The 19,971-nt window shown below is 38.0% G+C and overlaps 1 protein-coding gene across 2 annotated transcripts in view; it reads right to left on the bottom strand.

Moving 5' to 3' along the window:
- Window positions 1–781: 781 nt before the first annotated feature.
- Window positions 782–19,971, bottom strand: part of ptpn22 (protein tyrosine phosphatase non-receptor type 22) — a 30,830-nt gene continuing 11,640 nt past the window's right edge. Inside the window, exons 9-26 of one of the 2 annotated variants that reach the window (XM_041798373.1) lie at window positions 15,397–15,463; window positions 15,232–15,309; window positions 14,973–15,059; window positions 10,299–10,821; window positions 10,118–10,204; window positions 8,245–8,322; window positions 7,960–8,031; window positions 7,718–7,854; window positions 6,034–6,061; window positions 5,754–5,855; window positions 5,531–5,599; window positions 5,313–5,443; window positions 4,818–4,845; window positions 3,145–3,207; window positions 2,785–2,888; window positions 2,666–2,696; window positions 2,492–2,575; window positions 782–2,406 (exon numbers count right to left, since the gene is read on the bottom strand). In XM_041798373.1, the coding sequence (XP_041654307.1) occupies window positions 2,345–2,406; window positions 2,492–2,575; window positions 2,666–2,696; window positions 2,785–2,888; window positions 3,145–3,207; window positions 4,818–4,845; window positions 5,313–5,443; window positions 5,531–5,599; window positions 5,754–5,855; window positions 6,034–6,061; window positions 7,718–7,854; window positions 7,960–8,031; window positions 8,245–8,322; window positions 10,118–10,204; window positions 10,299–10,821; window positions 14,973–15,059; window positions 15,232–15,309; window positions 15,397–15,463 (1,831 nt within the window). In that variant the 3' untranslated portion in view covers window positions 782–2,344. The remainder of the gene's footprint in view (window positions 2,407–2,491; window positions 2,576–2,665; window positions 2,697–2,784; window positions 2,889–3,144; window positions 3,208–4,817; window positions 4,846–5,312; window positions 5,444–5,530; window positions 5,600–5,753; window positions 5,856–6,033; window positions 6,062–7,717; window positions 7,855–7,959; window positions 8,032–8,244; window positions 8,323–10,117; window positions 10,205–10,298; window positions 10,822–14,972; window positions 15,060–15,231; window positions 15,310–15,396; window positions 15,464–19,971) is intronic. The other variant, XM_041798374.1, reaches the window with a different exon arrangement.

Below are 19,971 nucleotides of genomic sequence, written 5' to 3'. Positions count from 1 at the left end.
TCTGTATTTTTTAATAAATAATTTTCTCTGTAACAACTTTACATAACATAGTTTAACTTTGCTGGTACATTACATGCATATTCAATATGCATCCCATTCTCGGTACCTTAAAACAGTGATTCTCAACTTTTGCTAATGAAAAAAGACCATAACACATCTGTATCCTGAGAGAGTGGCAGAGAGAAAGAGACATAATTTAGAACATAAGGGATGTGAGGAAAGTACCTATGATATGTTGCCGTTTATTTATTAAGGCACAATATGTAGATTCCACCACTAGGGGGCTCTCAATCAAGCTTTTAAAAATATGAGTTGAGACCAGTAAAAAAACTACGGAAGAGTATTAGGAAAAAAAAGTAGAATTCTGAGTTTAAAGTCAGAATTCTGAGATTAAAGTCAGAATTCTGAGAAAAAAGTCGGAATTCTGAGATTAAAGTCTGAAATCTGAGTTTAAAGTCAGAATTCTAAGATTAAGGTCAGAATTCTGAGAAAAAAGTCAGAATTCTGAGATTAAAGTCAGAATTCTGAGTTTAATCTCAAAATTCTGAAATAAAAAATTATTCTTACTTTAAACTCAGAATTCTGTCTTTAATCTCAACATTCTGAGTTTTTTCTCAGAATTCTAACTTTTATCTCAGAATTCTAACTTTTTTTCTCAGAATTCTGACTTTAATCTCAGAATTCTGACTTTAATCTTAGAATTCTGACTTTAATCTCAGCATTCTGAGTTTTTTCTCAGAATCGTTTTTTTTTCTCACAAGTGAAAAAAAAATTTTCGTCTCAAAATTATTTTTTTTCAGTGGCCCCAATACTCTTCCGTAAAAAACAAACAAACAAACAAACAAAAGATAGATAGATAAAAAAATTTTTATAGGGATGCATGATATTAGATTTTTACCAATATCCGATGTGCCACTTTTTACAGATTTTGGCCAATACCGATATTCAAATGTAGTTCAGACCCAAAACTTAATGATGAATGATGAAACTTGATGTTTGTATGGCCAATATTTACAGTTGATAAAGGCAGATTTTTATAGCCAAAACATCAGTTGTAAATATTGGCAGATCTCTGTTGATATGGTAATTCAGTATTTAAGCTAATAATTACCCATATGGACATCATACTGATAATATTGTGCTAATATATAACATAGGAGTTGTCATTTCTAATTGATATATGTTTTTTAATGCAAAATGTCCACATATTTTAGCTTCAAAATAGCATACCAGTGTGATTCGTAGGGATTTTTTAAAAAGAAAAACAGGAAAAAGGAGCTTTGCAAGGGAGTTAATTCACCAAATAACTATGCCAGACATGAAGTTAGCTTGAAATGGCAGAGAAACACTGCCTTAAGGTATCCTTAAGAATGTTGAGCCTTTCAAAAATGATGCTTGTTAAAGCTACAAAAAAATGGATTGGAGACACGTTTTTCATAACCCAAACTTGGTACCATACACTAAATGTTTGTTTGTATAAAAAAGAAATTTTCTTTCTTACCAAAAAGTACCCGTCTTTTCAAACTCAAACAGACACACAAAAATATAAATTCCTCACACACTAGTTTAACAGAGTTTGTCTTTAGCATTAAGAAGTGTCAAAGTTAATATTGCAGACTTCTTCAAGCAAATATTTAGTTTTTGGTTTGATGTTCAAGTCTTTGGTCCAAGTGGATTTCCCTGTTGTTTAAGCATAGGCACCCATTAGTATGTATGGGCAACCTTTGATTATTTTTAGTACTAAACAGCTGATGAGAGCTGGAAATAAGGCACTTCATGTTCTCTGCTGTTGTGCTGTGATAAGCAGAGAAACAGCCTGAAATTGCCATGAGATGGCTGTAAAAACTTCCACTGGTCCAAATCTCCTCACTATCCAATGTACAGTCATGTGCATAAGTTTTAAGCATCTAGAGTGCGAAAGGGTCAGATGTGCAATAACCTGGGGCTGTAGAAGAGGGGGCAGCCAAGGTCAAGCTTGACAGCGCTTTTTTCATCTGGGGCCTTTTTACCCCTGGTGATAGACCCACAGACCGCCTGCAGTTTTTGGACCCTTAGGACATCCACAGCACAGCTTGTGGCAAACCTACTACCCACCTTAAGATTGTGGACTTTATTTGTCCAACAGATTACTTTCACATTACCCTGGTAATGTCCAAGGACATCCAGAGGACAACCTGAGTTGTGTCAATCGTCCTTCTCGACTAATTTGTCCCCTCAGGTGGCTTACATGCCACATTTGCGGCCTACTTCAGCTTCAATTTGGGCTCAAACATGCTATAAGACTCTGCATAGTACTGTGCATTGATAAATAGAACAGGATCCATATATTTCATTAACTCCAGCTTCACACCCACGTCTCTGGATAACTCCTGGGGCCTTTTGGCTTGCCAAAACGGTTCCCAAACCCTGTAGAACACGCAGAAGTTGGCATAAAATCAGTATGCAGCACTGTCTAAGGTATTGTTGCAATACTGAAGAAGATGAGACCTACCAAATTTGAACAGTGAAGACGAGGTGGCATATGATGGAGGTGGAGTTCCAGGTTGGGTTGGAGGTTGTGGAGGTGATGTTTTTGCTAAGAATAAACAACATTTGTAGTTAGTCTATGTTCTTTTATAGACAGGAGAGAATAACTAAAACAAAAATTCAAATAAGCACAACTTACGTTTTTGTTTGGATTTGAAAAACTTCAAACTCTACACAAAGGAAAGAAAATATGGAAAATTAGACTGCTTTTACATTTTTTGGTCTTAATTTTAACATCTTGTGTGCAGCGTTTGTTACCCTCGATCTCATCATGCCCTTCTCATTGCTTTTGTTGGTTTTGTTTGTGGATGTCTCAGAGTTCACCGAGCCACTGTGGTGTGCGCCATGTTCTACATGTGCTTCTGAGCAGAGATGCAGAAAGGAAATTAGGTTATTAGCTATTTGAAGGTGACATCATGCGCTTGCTTCTTTAAAGCTGATAGATCATATTAATACATGCATGCATTATTGAGTTTTATTAGAAATAACCATAGCAGTGATATAAGCTTATCTTTATAGACATTTATTCAACAAGCATGCATATATCTCACAATAACAGCATGTGTGAAAGAGGCTACTGTCTCTTTGAAGCCCTTTTTAATTTCTGAAACAACTCACCACTTCCTGCTGCTGCTCTGACCACAGGAGGTGGAGTGAGCGGTCGAGCTGCAGTGAGGGGCTCTGCAAAAGACACACGATGATAAATTCATCCTAATAGAGGCACACTTATTCAGATCGTTTATATAAAAAGACCATTTAAAACTTGTAGCCTTGCCAGTCAAATACCAATTTATGCCCTGTTTTGGAGAAGGATGCCTCCCAGTGGAAAAAACTGGTACTTAAGAAAATGATTTCTGGCTGCAGAGTTGTACAGTACTGTAAACTATCAAAAACAAAGCAATTCAGCCTTGCAAAATGTGACAAAGCAGTCAAATGCAATCAAACAATATTCAGTAATCTATCAAAACAAGTACTAGAGCAAAGATCATACCAAATAAAGAGGGAAAATCTATATACCATACTAATATACTATACTTTCTTGCAGTATAGTTCTAAAGAATAGACACCAACAGTCAAATGGTAAATTACATATTTTTAGATCAATATTAAAAATGCAACTAAAGTTTTTTGGTTCTAGAAAGATCAATTAAAAAAAGAGATTTTTAGTCCACAATAAGGCAGATTCAAGAACTTAGGGGAGCTTCAAAAGGAGTGGGCTGAGGCTGGGGTGAGTTGATCAAGAGCCACCACACACAGGTGGGTACAGGAAATGGATGTGTTGTGTTGTGTTCCTAGTGTTGAGCAAATCCTGAACAACAGATGTCATCAGCGTCTCACCTGGGCTAAGGAGAAAAAGAACGGGACCATTTCTTGTTTTCAGATGAAAGTCAAATTTGAATTTCTTTTGAAAATCAAGGTCCCGGAGTCTGGAGGAAGATTAGAGACGCACAGAATCTAAGGTGCTTGAAGTCAGTGTTTTCAGTTTCTACAGTCAGTGATCATCGGAGGTGCAATGTCATCTGTTGGCCCACTGGTCTTTATCAAGTCCAGATTCAAGATTCAGAGTCAGAATCAGGTTTACTTTTAAAGCAGAACTAGGACTACCCACAGTGAAATCAAAACTACCAGAAACGTTTTTTTTTTTTTTAACCATGGCACCACTGTGTTTGATTGGCCAGCTAACAGGCCTAACCTTAACCCCATCTCTGGAGGAAGCTGAGAGACACCAGACTCAACAATACAGATGAGTTTAAGGCTTCTATCAGAGCAACCTGGGCTTCATAACACCCCAGTAGTGCCACAGACTGATCGACTCCATGCCATAACACATAGATGCAGTAATTTGTGCAAAAAGGTACAACCAAGTACCAGAATTTTCCAGAAGGTCATCTTCTATTAATCTACTAATCTACTATTAATTCTTTTCTTGAATTAAATCATAGGAAAAATACACTTTTACACGATATTCTACATTTCTGAGATGCACCTGTACATAAGCCCTGTAGTTCAAATGAGTCGACCCAACATTAAATATGATACCTAAAATTTACATGAGTTTCTTTTGCATGAAATAGATTCTATAACTGCTAATCCGTTTAGCCAAATTCCTCTTATTTTTAGACTGAAAATCTACAGTGTGTTTTAAAGGATGAGGAAGTTAGAGCATTCAAAGGTGATGGTGGTTGGTTTTGGTGTTTACGGTGTATATATAACCTTATGTTTAATTGCCGGTTCAGTAGAAATAAAAGCAGAAGTGAAGATGTCTTCACTCAAAAAAAAAAACAGCTTACCTTGTTTTGAACCTTTATCTCGAACACTCTGGAGGGAAAATGGGAAACAAAAATTTAACATTGCTGCAGCAAATCAAAACGTGTTTTAGTTTGCAGCTAATGTACTGCTGCGACTATTAGTGTACGAACTGATGAGTCATTTAAAAGAAAACTACCCTCGAGGTTTCTTTCTCTCCTGCCATTAATTCAGTTGTTTTTAAGCAAAATATATCAGACATTTCCTGTTTCTCAATGCTTGTAGTTGAGAATTTGCTGCTTTTGTTAATATATATATAAAAAAATATTAGTCTTTGTTTTGCTGACTGTTGTTTTGGCTCTGGGAATAATGGAAGCTATTTCAATACATGTTTGACATTTAAGAGACTGATTACTGAATTAACTTTGATGTGGAAAACAAAGTTACTTGCATCCCTTGTGGGGAGGCAAAGAAACCGTTCATACTTCTATGCTGTCAGTCTCTTCTGTAACTCCAACATGCAGTCCCAGGGTGGTTACCTTGCTCCGGCTCATAACATCGAGGAACCTCCTGGGCTGAGAGGGGCTGTTTTGCCCTGACGATAGGCTGATTCTTGCTGAGGGATGTAATGTTTCCACAGGCTGGGAGTTGGTGACTGGTTTTTCATCTACTGTCAGAAAAGACAAGGGTGACTCATTTAGAGCTAGTGTAGCTGCATAGCATGTCTGTTTTACAAGGAGGAAAATGGTGCACTCACCATCTCCTGTGTTTAGGAGGTACGACTCTGGAGTTCGGTCAGGAAGTGGAGGCGTCAGCCTCTCTTCGGCTGCAGATGCAATGAACAGATATTAACATAGCATGTCACCTGGCTATGATCTTACAAATTTTTCCTTTATTTTATGGGTTATATTTTGGTTGGCCTATCTCAAAGTAAATTTCAAAAATGATTAAAAACCCATCAGTCAGTTTGTTGAACTTACACTGATGAGGCAGCGTTGGAGACATATGATCCAGAGGAGGACAGTATGGTTGGAGATTTGTCGTATTTAGTGCCAGATCGGGGTGTGTTGTTGGAGTTACAGCTGTCAGAAGAAAATACAATGCTAATTTAATGAAACCATACATTTAGTATTCACAATGACAAAGTAATATCTGAGTTTTGAAAATAACTCAGAATAGATAACACTGTAAACTGGCTTGATTCTGAGACAATGCACTTATAAACTAGTTCTAAAATTTGTTTAAGAGCAAGTATCTTACCTGTGAAGTCCATTTTTGCTCTGAGACTCTGTAAGCAAGAGAAGCATAGGACCATCACATAACTGCAAAAGCCAAAAATAAACATACATTCTTGCACTTTACACTTTTTTCCTGTGATCACAAGTAATTTCTGTTGGTGTTCTTGATACTTTGACTTATTTATGTCATTTTCTCAAGATGACATTGCTATACAAGTTAATTTTTCAAAATCTTGAGGAAACAACCGAAATTTAGAGGTTTTATCCTAAGTAAGATAAAAAAGGTTATGAGCTTGAGAAACAAGGGACATGTATTTACTGTCAAGGGCAAATGGAGTAATACAAAATGTTTGGATGCATTTCCCTTCCCCAAATTCCACATACTCCATCTGCACAGTGATCAATGCATGCTACAGACTCCAGCATAAATCGCACACTTTCTAGTGAATCTTCGCAGTTGCACAGCTCACGCCATTAAACGTCTCTAACTGCTTCGCTTGAGGTACCGCTGGGTCTATTTCCAGTGGAGTCCACTGTCGGCACAAGTCAATCCATGCAGCGCACATCAACCCAAAAAAGAACAGGAATGCACAGAGCATCCAGTCATTTTCAAACTACAACACAATGCACCAACTTCTAGTTGTAAATCTCCTCACTGTATCAACATTAAGTGACAAGCAGCCACAAGCCATCAGGAGTCAGAGAGTAGTAGAGGTCATACAACGCCAGAGAAGTTAAATTTGGAAGTGGAAAACTGCAGGGTTTAACTGACACCACACAAACTTTCTAGGAAACATGAGCATTGTACTCATCCATCGTAAAAGAAAAAAAAGCAAAACAAAAAAATAATATCAAAGAAAACCGCAAATCAACCTCGGAAAGGCAAAGTAACCTGTTGTGTAAATGCTATTCTCACTTTGCTCTCAGTCTTGAGATCTCATGATTCCCACATGAACACATGGTTTTCCAGTGATCTTGTGATCTCTCTTCTCTAGCTGTGCTTAAATGGACCCAGTTGTGAGGGTGGGTGCTGCTGGGCAGAGCAAAACTATTACACATGCAGGGCTGTGGACGTAGACTATGTGGAATTTTTGGGTTTGTGCTTCCATACAAAAGTGTATTTTTATTTGAATGCTCAAAATCTTATTTTAGATGTAAGAGGGCTGTTAAGTTGCCTATAAGGCAGCCTGTCATGTTAGTTAAAGAAGCTTTACCCTTCAAAGCTAAGTGTATGATATTTGATATGTAATTTTTTGAGACCTCTATCAATTCAAAAAGATCAATAATTACTTTGAAAACCTCTTACATATAATTTGAAAAATGGTAGAAAAAAGGCCCTCCAGTGGGTTATCACTGGCCAAAAATGTCTCATTTATCAAATATGACACAAAAAAATATGTGAAATGTTACCGCATTTTTTTACATTTTGTTAAAAGGTTTGATTAACATCTCAGTTTCAAAAAAGAAGAGCTTTCTGGCTATTATTTGAGGTATCAGGCTTTACAGGGTTAAATCTCTTTTTACATCGTTCCCTGTCCGTGTGAAACGTCAGTAGACTAGAGGTGTTAATCCAACTAGCTGATAGTTTTTGTTCATATGCAGGAAAATAAAGTGAAGCATGTAATTCAGTATTCAGTGTATTGTTTGGGTATTTATACACTTTACAGGAAGTCCCACCTCAGCAAAATGCAGGGGCTTTTTCTCACCTTACTCCTCACCCAGGACTTGGTTTCATTCTGAGTTACAGGATTAGCTGGTTTTGAGTTTCCACACCACTCTGATGACGTCCCTACTCTGGTCAGACTCATCGTTGGCTTTACATTTAACTTCTGCTCCACAGGAGCTGAAATGAAACAAGCATAATCAATCCAAACTCTTGAGAATGTGAAAACTACTTTTTATGGTTAAAGAATCACTTTTATTTATGACACTATAGACATAACTTTACCTTCATCAGAAGCCAGCTCAAATGATTCTGGTGTTCTCTCTGGGAGTGGGGGCACAGGTGATGGGGGGCAACCTGGGAATAAAAACATAAATATCATAATTAAGATCTTTTTTAACACACTGTAACAACATTGCAACACCAGAAAAGTCAGTTCTGTTTTCCAAAATGTTTGTATGCATTTCCACCTTCTGTTCTTTTAAACATAATACTTTTAAGGACAAACAGAACATTACCCACACATGCTATATTCAACAGTTTCAGATATTCTTGCATTTACTCACTCACCTCCCAACTCTCTGACAGCCTCAGCAGCCGCGTTGGGTGGTATGACTACCATCAGCCTTTCATGGGGTTCAGGGTTCTCTGCATAACAAAATAAAACATCTTATTCAACAAAAATACAGCGTTCACAACAACAACATATCAGAGAAACCAGAATAGTCTTTGCAGGATCAATGGATAATGTTACTGAGAACAGCATAAGTAATTGGGGAAGAGCAAAAACTACAATTGTTTGAGTGTCAACCTGAAACAGGCTTTTAAATGCAAGAAAACAACAATAGACCCAATGTTAAAATGATCATTAACAGCCAATATAAACATTTTAATAGCCTTTTAAAAATAGGTCTTGGCCCTAATAGTTTTCCGTTCACTGGGACAGAATTTCACAGTGCATCCATGCTGATTATTTTAAGCCCATCCAAAATGACAGACATCCTCATTTGGCTTCAAAGCACCTCTCAAGAAACCAATAGGTGAAGTCACTGAGACTATGTCCTCGTTTTATATGTTTATGGCTGGGCTGTGGTTGAATGCTAGCTTTAGTTCCTGTCTGGTGCAAGCTAATAGATAGTAGAATTGACGCACTTAGAAAAATGATTAGATGTTGTAAATAATTTGTACCTAATTCAGTATTATTTGATCAAGAAACAGTTTAATGATAATGATTGCCAATGACCTTACAAAGCTAGATTCTATGTCTGTCATCATGCAGATCTATCTGGCAAAGCTCCAGTCTAAAATGTTTGTGCCCGGTCTGAGAATCGTGGGCTAATTAGCATCACTTGAGGAGTACAAAGCTGTAGCTATGGGTGTGGTTTAATTGTACTGCAAGCCTGTAAACAATGGCTGCTGCCAGTGTGGCGATTCGTACTGATGAAGCTATTGCAGCAGCATGTGTGCATATGTGCATCTCCACTACATCATATGTCTTGTCGCTCTGATTGACCCATAATGAATGTGACCGACAGAACGTTTATCCAGTCACCTTTCAAGACTTTTCTGGAAGGCTCCGCCCATCCCCAACTCTTTGTATATATGAGAAATATCCCATGCAATGGAAATATGTAACAGTCTATCTGGCGTGTCAGGTTAGATTGTCATCACATCATATTTGAGCTTTACATCCTGAACATTACATCAGGGGAAAATGACCATGATGTTCCCAAATTCAAGAATCTAGACATTTAAAATAAAGCCTTTTAGGGGTGTAATGTGCATCTTTTGGCCTGGTAGATGTCCTACTTTAGAATCAGCCCCTTGGATCAAAGGAAAAGCACACTGCTTCCTGTTCACTCCCTACTCTCCCAACAGAGCACAGTTCTATCTTTACAGTATTTTAGACATCAAGTCTTTCCTTCAGTATTTTAAATCTGTTAGTGCTCTTTGAATTGTACTCTAGTGCCTCTAAAAGCAGTGTCCCTGAGTGGCTGGGGTCATCTCTCTTCCCTCATTTGGTGATAGGACTAATGGTATCTCATACAAAATGTGTCTGAGCCTCTGAGCATACATACACAAGCCAAAGAAAGTGCTGTGTAGACAGTGTGAACACAGAGCTGGGAACAACAAACCCAGAGTGAGTGTGGCTTAACCTATTGTTTAGGGCAAGGCACAATTGCAATTTGTATAACCATATTTTGTTACCACAAATCTATACGACAACTTTAGCTTCTGTACTACACTTTAAAGAGGCTGTTTTGCATGGAGGTGAATGTGCTGTGCCCTCAGAATTCGTCCTGATCTGAAAGTTGAAAACCACAGTTTTAGGGAATTATTAGTCAATACCATGTCTGCTATATTAATGTTTAAAGTGTTGCATATCATACCTTAAAAGTTAATGATCTTAAATCCAAATCTTTTGAATTCTGTGTTCACAAACCTGTATCAATAGCCAGGACGTAGGACTCAGGCGTTCGCTGAGGTAGGGGAGGCGGTTCCTCTTCATCTGTATGAACCTCATGGGTACCTACAAAATATAAAAACAAATCAGTTAATCAAAACACACAAACAGTCGAACTCTACCATGCCTCTACAGATCTAAAGAAAATACAACTATCCACCTGAAGCAGTGGAGCTGTGCTCCATGGTCTGGTCATTGAGAAGCAGTGAGGGTGTGTTGAAGACAGGTTTGGTATCATCTCTGGGGCCCTTTGATGGCTCTTCTGTTGAAGGGGAGCTCAGTGGAGTATCAAAGTAGGGATCTTCCACCATCAAAAGCATGGCTGCTTCTACTTTGGATGAAGGTTGAGGGTTCTGTGATGGTTTGTTGTCACTCTCATCTACTGCAGAGGCTCTTTGGCCTGCATGTATGACTTTTCCTGGTTCCTCCTGTCGATCCATGGTGGTGGTGAGAGTTTCTGGAAGGTTTTGAAGTAGGTCTAAATGCTGCTGATTCCACTGTGTGTTGTGGTTTGTTAAAGAAATGGCATTGTCTGAATTGGAGAAGAGTGTGTGGTACTGCAGTAGAGTGTCCCTTTCATTGTCGAGAAGGTGCTGGAAATGGGGTTGCAGGTCAAGCTCCTCGCTCAGGTTGGACAGTTCACTTTCAGTGTCCGGCGTGAGCAAGGATGGAGCCATCGTCACCTGGGGAGATTAACAAGATAGCATGAGTCAAACAATTATAATAATTATGATGTAACATTTGCATTTAAATGCATTACTATTTTGAAATACATGTGCATTCATGTTTGCAACAGAGGCTCTCAAATGCTTTACATTATAAAGTCTGGGTTTTTTTTTTGTAAAGATGCAAATATGGTGTTAGAGTTGAGATCCTCAGTAAGCATGATACAAAAATGACGCCAAATGAACATTTCTATTGATCTTAAACCTCGATTAAAAGCAGCTTTTTAAGATTTAACATCCAAGACTGTTTTGGCCAGGAAACAATAGATGCAACTCAAAAAGTAAGGCTCAGTGGATGACAACAACAACATAGGTAAAGAAAATAGGTTGAAAAGATCACAGTTTGTCATTTAAAACAGTGGTTCTCAACCTTTTCAGCCCGCAACCCCCAAAATAAAGGTGCCACAGACCAGGGACCCCCACTGCACCTTAAGGTGGTTGAACACAGCCATGCACATTCGAGAATAGTCATGTGCAGACAAGGCCGCTTATAAGGGGGGGATAAGGGGAGAGCTTTCTGGGGCCCAGCAAAACTTGGGACCCAATGAGGTCAGCATAATCCTGGTCACTTGTTAAGTTAAGCAGTGATATCCATATGTTATATTTAACTTAAATAATAATAGCTACTCTTATCAAAAAGATAAATATCTTTTTATTCTTTTGGGATGTAGTAAAATATCCTTCTTAAAAATGGAAATCCCTTTTCTTAAAAAAGAATTGAAATGGGTTAAAAAAAAAAAAAAAGAAGGTGATGAAATGGGATTCTGAAGTAGCAGAAATGGGTAAGAAGTGGCATAAATGAAAAAAGGGGCAAAAAATAAAAAAAAGGACAAAAATTGGCTTAAAGTTGCAAAAATTGGCATATAAAGTGGTAAAAGGGTTAACTGAGGCAGACAAATAGGCCGCAGCTGGCATAAATGTGTTAAACTGGCTAAGATGGGCAAAGTGAAATGTGATTAAAATGGGTGTAAAAGTGATTAATGGAGACAATTATGGGTCAACAGAGGTAACACGAGACAGAAAGTTGCAAGACTTAGTTTAGAAGAGGCAACAACAGGCAGAAAAAAGTGGTGGAAAGGTTTTACAACTGATTTAAAAATGGGTTTTTAGTGGCAAAAATTTGTTAAAATTGGTGGGGAAAAAGTGATGACAACAGGTTAAAATTAGGCAAAATCAGTGTAAAGTGGCAAATGAGTAATTTAAAAAATATTCTCAGTTTTTTTTAGGGCATCTGGAGACCCACTCTTAGTGTCTCATGACCCCAAAGGGGGTCCCAACCCCCACGTTGAGAACCACTAATTTAAAAAGCCAGTAGAAACCAAGTCAAATGAGTTTTTCATCTCTTTGTCCTGCTTACTGGCAGCACAGCTTTTCACACGATCAAAATGTCTGATCATACTTCAACGATCTGCTTCCTTCCTCTGATCACAGCAGTGGCAAATGTGACGGTCAACAGAGAGCTGTCATAATCACTACATGTTTGTGTTGTCTGAGTCAGACTCAAAGGAGGAAGCAGCAGCTCTGCCATCTGAAATTATTTCTTTCAGGTGGTCACAAGATGTTAAAATATAAATTCAATGCCATACATAGAGGAAGATGAGATTTATGTTTGTAAAAGCTTTCTGGAGAAATTTTATCAGGTTGAGATAATCTGCATCATTTGATTTGATTCTGTCTATATTTTGGTGTTATTCTGAAAGAGCACTCTTTGATGTGGTGCAGTCTTCTTTTAAGATTACCCATTTTTACTGTTTGTGGAGGGATAATGTTTTGAAATCAGTGAACTTTCAGAGTTTGGTTTTGCTGTCTTACCAGAAGGACATCACAACGTGTCTGAGAAGCAGAATTTGTCACCATGCTCTAGCTTACCCACATCCTGAGGGTGAGTCTAGCCTTAGTTAAAAGAAACCCTGCATATTACGACATATTTACTTCATGTAGCAGGTTTGTCTTCTATATGGATTTTGTGCCAAGAAACACACCAGATATCCATGTTTGAGAAAATCTGAAAAATAAATTTGCACGTAGGCAGTCATGTCTGGACAATACTCTCTGTGTAGTTATGCTGTATGACTGGGTTGTTCTTTACCACATGGACTGTTGTCCTTAAAGTCCCTGTAAAGTGATGGAAAAATCTATAATTTAGGTTTGTTGTATCTTAGGCCACTGTGTTATAAACCACCGGGCCGAATTTCAAACTTGACAAAGTAAATAAAATCAAGCTTCAAAATAAGACTGAACAATTTGGGGAAATAATCTAATTGCGATTATTTCCCCCCAGTATTTCAACCGCCATTTGATATGTGATTATTCCTTAAGTTCCTCATCTTGTGTATTTTTCAACAAATACAAGTAATAAATCATTCTGTTACAACCAACAGGGGTTGAAAAGTTTTTAAAAAATATCCAAATGTGATGACTTTGACTGGTATTGCGAACTCAATATGAACTGTTGAATTGAAGAGAGTGATAATTTTTGTCATTCTCATATTTAATAAGAAAAAAAGTACAAAAATAAAGAAAGTAGGAATTTTTTGCAGACTATTCTTTGAAAAATGGCACTTGAATTATTACATGACAAGTAATGCATAACAGCTGCATAAAAAAGTTTTAAACTGGCATTTTTGTCAAAACTTTCAGGTTAAAGAAATATTGCACCTTCTGCAATTTGAAAATTGCAGCAGGCCATATTATGATTTAATCAAATTTTCTATTAATTTTGCAGCCCTACTTTAAAATCAGGAAAAATGAGGCAATATCTGCCCTCAGATGCTATGGGCGTTTTTGTTGAATGCACCAAAGCTACGCTAAGATACGAGAAAGACGATCCTCTGGCTGCTATGCTGCTATGTTACAACTCTCTTCTTTTTTTGTTAAGATTCATTTTTGGGCTTTTTATGCCTTTATTGACAGCAGAGGATAGTGGATAGAATCAGAAACAGGGATGAGAGAGCTGGGGAGAGACATGCAGGAAACAGCCACAGGCCGGATTTCAAACGGCCGACCTCATGCACGGGCGTGCCTCAAACCACTAGGCCACCTGCGCCCCTTTAACAACTCTCTTTTTTTTAAACCACCAGTGAAACAATCACATTTATCTTAACAGGTAAACAAATTACAGCTAGAAAGTCTCTGTTTCATTTTCTTGTACTGTATCTAACACCTCAGGAATTCCTTATATGTTATATTCTATGTTATGTAAAGTTTTGTATCTCTCCCGTTTATGAGACGTCTTTGCTGTTAAATTGCTGCTGAAAACTTTCCTTTTCTAAGGTCTTAAATGATGAGTTGCATTTGAAGCTTCTATTGTGACAGACTTGGCAGGAACAGCCCATGTCTATCATCAGATACCTTACAAAACTTTAGTATCACAATGCTAACAGACAGGAGGGATTGAACTGTTGCTGCTTTGAGAGAGACAAAGCCACAGTCTGCTACTGTTAATCATCTAGGACTAAAGACAAGTGAACTATGGATTAAAACACACCCTCATATGGTAAGATGTTTGTTCCTGCTGTGTCTGGTTCAAGTTAAAAATAGACAAGCACTCCAGTGATTAGTCTGCCCCTGTTCTTATGGTGAGCTATCGCCACAGCACAGCTGCCTGGCTCTCAGAAATCTGTTTTCTCTCAAAAATTTCTCTGTTATGATACTTTTAATGATTTGTAGGCCATTGTGGCTGATAGATTAAGCAAATTTACCTAACAATGAACAAAAAACAGCATTTAACTGGCTGTTATTTTTCAATGAAGGCAGTGACATCAGCTAACAACAGACTGCACTGAGATGAACTGCTCAGTGATTTTATATCCTTGTAGCATTGGGGGGTAGGGTAAATCCCCCATAGAGACTGCTGACAGTCTGTGGGTCCCCACAGTCTAAATCCAAAATTCAGTCAAACATAGATCTCAGTGTTTATTAAGATGATAAAGAAAATAAATTAGTCTTAAAGCATTTGTGTTTTCACAGACATTATTTCATGCATCTAATCAAAACTGATTCAAAAATCCCATAGACTTTGGAACCAGAGCTGCCAAAATGCTGATTCATTTCAAGGTTTTAGACTCATTATAGCACGACTCCAGGGTACCACATTCCTTGCCACTTACCTCATTTCTGCGGGTTTGCTCATCCATGGACTGCAGATATCTCTCAAACAGTAACCTGATGGTTCTGTAAACCAGCTCATATTGTTCCTAAGAATAAACAACAAAAACCTGCTCTGTTAGTCATCATTACCCCGGGGTATGACGCACTAAACTCAAATCTTCCAAAGGTCCATTACAGCAGAAGGCAATAGAAATGTTGTTCAGCTTGTTAGGAGATTTGTCACATTTCATGCTTTGTTAAAACAAAAACTGCAGCTACCTTGGTCTGAACCAGTGAGGGCCTCTGCGTCCTCATGCTCTGAACCAGGTCGAAGATATTGAACTCTGATGTAATCATCTTAAAACAAACACACATATTAGAACAGCTCAAATTAACTAGTTTTAAAGAAGATAAAGTGCAGAGGGTATATAGGTGATATCTCACCCCTTTCTTCAGGAGGTTCCAGGTATAATCGATGACACACAGGGCTCCTGTTCTACCACAGCCGGCACTACAAACACAGGGGAGTAATATCACACTTCAGCCACTCAGATTAAATAACTATAGACAATAACATTCAAGATGAATACTTAAAGAAGACATAAGCCATAATATTTCTCACTTTAAACTTACTTTAAAACTCTGTTGTGAGTATCTTGATTTTCTGGAATCGATAGTTCTGCATTGCCCAAGCCACACCCATCAACTATACAAAAAAGGCTTCGCAAATGCAGACAGTCATTACCATCTCCTATGTTGACTAATTTGAAAAGCTTGAACTGTTTGAGCAGTTAACATTGTTTTTGTAATTTGATCATTTTACATTTTGGTTTTTACTTTTTGTTGTTTTAATGTGTTTGGGCATTTATGAACGCTTTCATTTTGATAGAACTGGTAGTTTGGCACCGGGTCACACTTCTATAAACAGGCAGGTTAGACAGGATGGGAAGAGACAGGTAAACAGTTTTTACCAGGGACTCAGGAAATCATGCCACTGGAACACAAGGATGCCAATAATCAATATATACAATATATGACTGCAAAAAAACTGTATTTTTCAACCAGCCATTTATTTGGATCCTGTGTTAAACTCACTTTTCCTGTGCCCCCCTGGCTGGTTCTTTAATACCTTAAGTTTCTGTAAGTTGAGAGGGTCAAACCACTACAGGTACATCTCAGAATCAGAATATCAGTTCTTGGTTGGGGATCTTTTTGCACGAATTACTGCATCAATCCAACGAGGCATGAAGCCAATCATCCTGTGGCACTGCTGGGTTGTTATGAAGCCCAAGTTGCTCTGATAGCAGCCTTTAGCTTGTCTGCATTATTAAGTCTGTTGTCTTCCTCTTGACATTTCCTGAGAGATTCTCTACGGGTTTCAGGTCAAACGAATTGGCTGGCCAATGAAGCACAGTAATACCATGGGCAGAAAACCAGTTTCTGGTAGTTCTGGCTTCACTAAAGGCAGGTGCCAAGTCCTGCTGGAAAAGGAAATTAGTATCGCCATAAGACTCCAGACTCTGGAGTCCAGTCTTCCCAAAGATTGCAGTTGGGTGTACTGAACCAAAATAAGAGAGTTAAGGCTCAGGAAACTTTCAAAATAAACTTTTCCACAACAGTCCAATATTCTGAGATAGTGGATTTCAGACTTTATGGGGTACAAGCCGTGTTAATTTTGACAGCTATTTTTAATTTTAGTATCAGTCTTTAGATTAAATGCCTTTTAGTTTTAGTCACATGTTATTCTTTCTACCCTTTATAGTTGTAGTCTAGTTTTCATGCCCAATTTAATGGTAAATAAAGTGGGTATGAGCCAATGTCAGCAGACGTTTTTAATTTGAGGTTTGCATTTAGCAAACTTCTAGTAGTGAAATAATTTTAAGCAAATAATAAAAACATTTGGTCTTAAACAGAGTACCTTAACGCGGCCTTACACCTAACGACTTCTCCTCTGATTTTAAAGTCGCAGACAAAATTCCAAAGTTGGAGCAAAATCATGGGAGTCTTACTAAAGTCGCAGCTTGCTCCCATTGTCTCAGTTGTTAGATGTAAGGTGGTCATAAGACTCGATTTGAGCAGTATTAAGGCGGTCTTTCTTCAGTCTTGGTGTTACGATAATATCAAGCGTGTTTGATATTGTCGCAAGTCTTCACTTTTATGCAAATTGTGTTTCTCAGTGATGCGGCCGTCATCCCAACCAATGGTAGCCAGTGTTGTGCGTAAGCACATTTACTCACTTCATTTTTCAAAACATGAACGTAAGCGTAGATCAGTCTGGAACCGCTGAAGGTCCGCTCAGAACTCAACTGAAATTGAAAAACTGTTCTACAACGAGCTAAAAATCAGATCTCTGCACCACTGTTTGGGTACCTTGGTACGGTAAACCTCCACAGGGATTTTCAAAGTTAAAGTCTGATCAGTTTGTTTCTGTGGTGAGACAACTCACATTTTCATACAGCACTTTTATTCTAAAGTGTTTCCAGGATAGTTCCTCGGTTGTTGCAGTAAAATGCAAAGTTGCTTTGGTGTTACACTTTCCTTTCGTTTCTACTAGATGTGAATGATTTAAAAACATCAGATTATAAGAAATAATAACTTAAATGCCATCTCCATCTCCTTCATTTTGTTCTCTGCTCAAGAATTGTTGCTGCAAATTTTCACCAGCTGCATGATGGGAAATAATCTCGGGGATTATATTCTAGTCTTGTTAGTGGCCCCCAGTCTTTGCAAAATCTTAGTCTGAAACTAAAAACTTGGCGACTTGCTGACATATTGTCTTTACATGTGAAAGGGTCTCAGGTGTCAGTCTTTTTAGAGTCTTTTAAAAGTTTTAACAAAGTCCTCTGGTTAAGACCAGCCTTAGTATTTCACTATCATGGAACAACTTTTTGCGTGCTGATGCCCTACTGTATACAGCAGGTGCCCTTTATAATATTCTCGCCCCGACCCACAAACATCCTGAGTTCGCTACTGTTATAAACTTAATAGATGTAAGGCTTTTATAATGAGAGTTAAAGCAGTTAGAGCTGGACAGATCCACAAGGCATAGATGTCATACCATTACCTAGTTTGCCATCTAACACAAGGTCAGCAGAAAATCCTGAATGAAGTTTCTAGTCTAATGAATGGAGTTTGCTCTCATAGTCAGTTAGTAGTAGAGTTGGACCTCTAGAGAAGATATCAGTTTTACAATCAAATAACAATTTGTAGGAAAGTCATTATCAGCATACTTTCTTCCAGCAGAAATCTAGTGGTGACATCAATCATAAATGTGGTGAATGTCTGTAATGTAGGCTGGCTTTGCCTTTGACTCAACATTCCATCTATGACACACAGTTCTCAAAATGACATGTCATGGCAAGCTTCTGATCACATACTACCACAGCGATTTAATACTGGCTTTATGCATGCAACAGTCAGAAAGTGCCAACATTGACGCAAATTGAAAGTTCCTCAAAAATTCTTTATTATACAGCCCAACCTAAAAGCCTTTATGTAATATCCAGATTTCCATAATCTACTTCTGTTTATATCTGATGAAAAAAAATTTGCATAGCTACCAGTAAAAACAAAACGAAACACAAGTGGTACTTCTGTATGTAGCACGGTTGGGCTACACTTGCCTCACATTGTACTTTACTTTTTTTCTAATATTTGCAATATATATATATATATATATATATATATATGTGTGTGTGTGTGTGTGTGCGCACAAAAACCACCTTCTATAACTGTTTTGCACTGGTTCATGTAGAGAAATATACGGCTCAACTTAATAGTTGCTGGGCTTAGACAAAGTGTGACTTACAGTAAACAGTAGATGTGGGTTTTAAATGAAACGTAACATAAATGGTGGATAAAGTCAGAGGAAATGCTCACACACAGTCTTTAAAATGCTGTGGGTCTTCAGCAACCCACCTACTCTCACTTCCTGTCTCATAGACAGACAGGAGGTGCCTAAGCTCTAAGGTCTCCAATGGAGAACACACAGAAGTCACGCATTGTATTCTGATAGTAACCAAGGTAGTGTTAATAATTCTAAGCTTTACTTTAAAACACGCCATGCTGTAATTAAGATGGAGCGCATAGCGCTTTGCAGTTAAATAAGTATATTTGTATATAAGCTGTCCAGTAGTCACAGGCTGTTCTACAACTTTGGCCTTTCATAAGAAATATCTGTCTCCAAAGGGGTAAAGAGAGAAAAATGTACATCGAAGAGATCAACCACTGAAGAAAAGAACATGTGGACTAATTCTGTAGGTCAGGAGGCCAGTATGCCAATATGGCCAATGCCAAATATGCCACTATGGCTGTAATGTGCTTTTGGTAAAAACTCCAGCAGCTGCAGTCTGACTGCTTATTACTCTGGCAGTTCGGATAGAAAACCACTGCAGTAGTCGTGATAGGGAGTCGGGCTTGAATTACATTCTTTGCGTCACAAAGGGGAAAAAGTGGTTGGCTTCTGTAAGATCTCTGTGGCTGATAAACAGACACAGCTCTGAAGACATGATAAACACACCTGGTTTTTGTCCCTGACCTCTTTCTCAAAGACCCCAAACTATTCTTATTATGTCTTATTAACCAAGATGTAATAGCTGTATACACAACTGTGTCATCCACATAAATATGAATTTAACCCCAAGTTTTTGCAAAATATTGCCACGGAGGAGACTTTGCAGAATAAACAGTTGGTCAAATGTGGAGCCTTGCTGAACCCCACAAAGAATGGGTTGTATTTACACATTTAACCAACAAATTAAAAAAAAAAATTAACACGAAAGCAAAATGTAACAAGCCAAGAGTAATCAAGTATCACAAACTAAAAGTACTAACAAAAACCTTTGAGTACAGTGTGATCATCAACTTAGGACTAGATAGAAATTTGACCCATATTTTCCCTTTTCTGAGGACTCTGAACATCCTTCAGTACATATTTTCTAATGAATTAGTAATAGCCATGATGGGAAGTCAAGCACGACTTATATTCTTTGCATTACAAAGGGGAAAATGTGGTTGGCT

This window comes from Cheilinus undulatus, linkage group 11, assembly GCF_018320785.1.
Source record: "Cheilinus undulatus linkage group 11, ASM1832078v1, whole genome shotgun sequence".
Classification (NCBI taxonomy): domain Eukaryota; kingdom Metazoa; phylum Chordata; class Actinopteri; order Labriformes; family Labridae; genus Cheilinus; species Cheilinus undulatus.
Note: the sequence above shows the minus strand (reverse complement) of the source record. Positions and strands in the feature narration are given on the sequence as shown.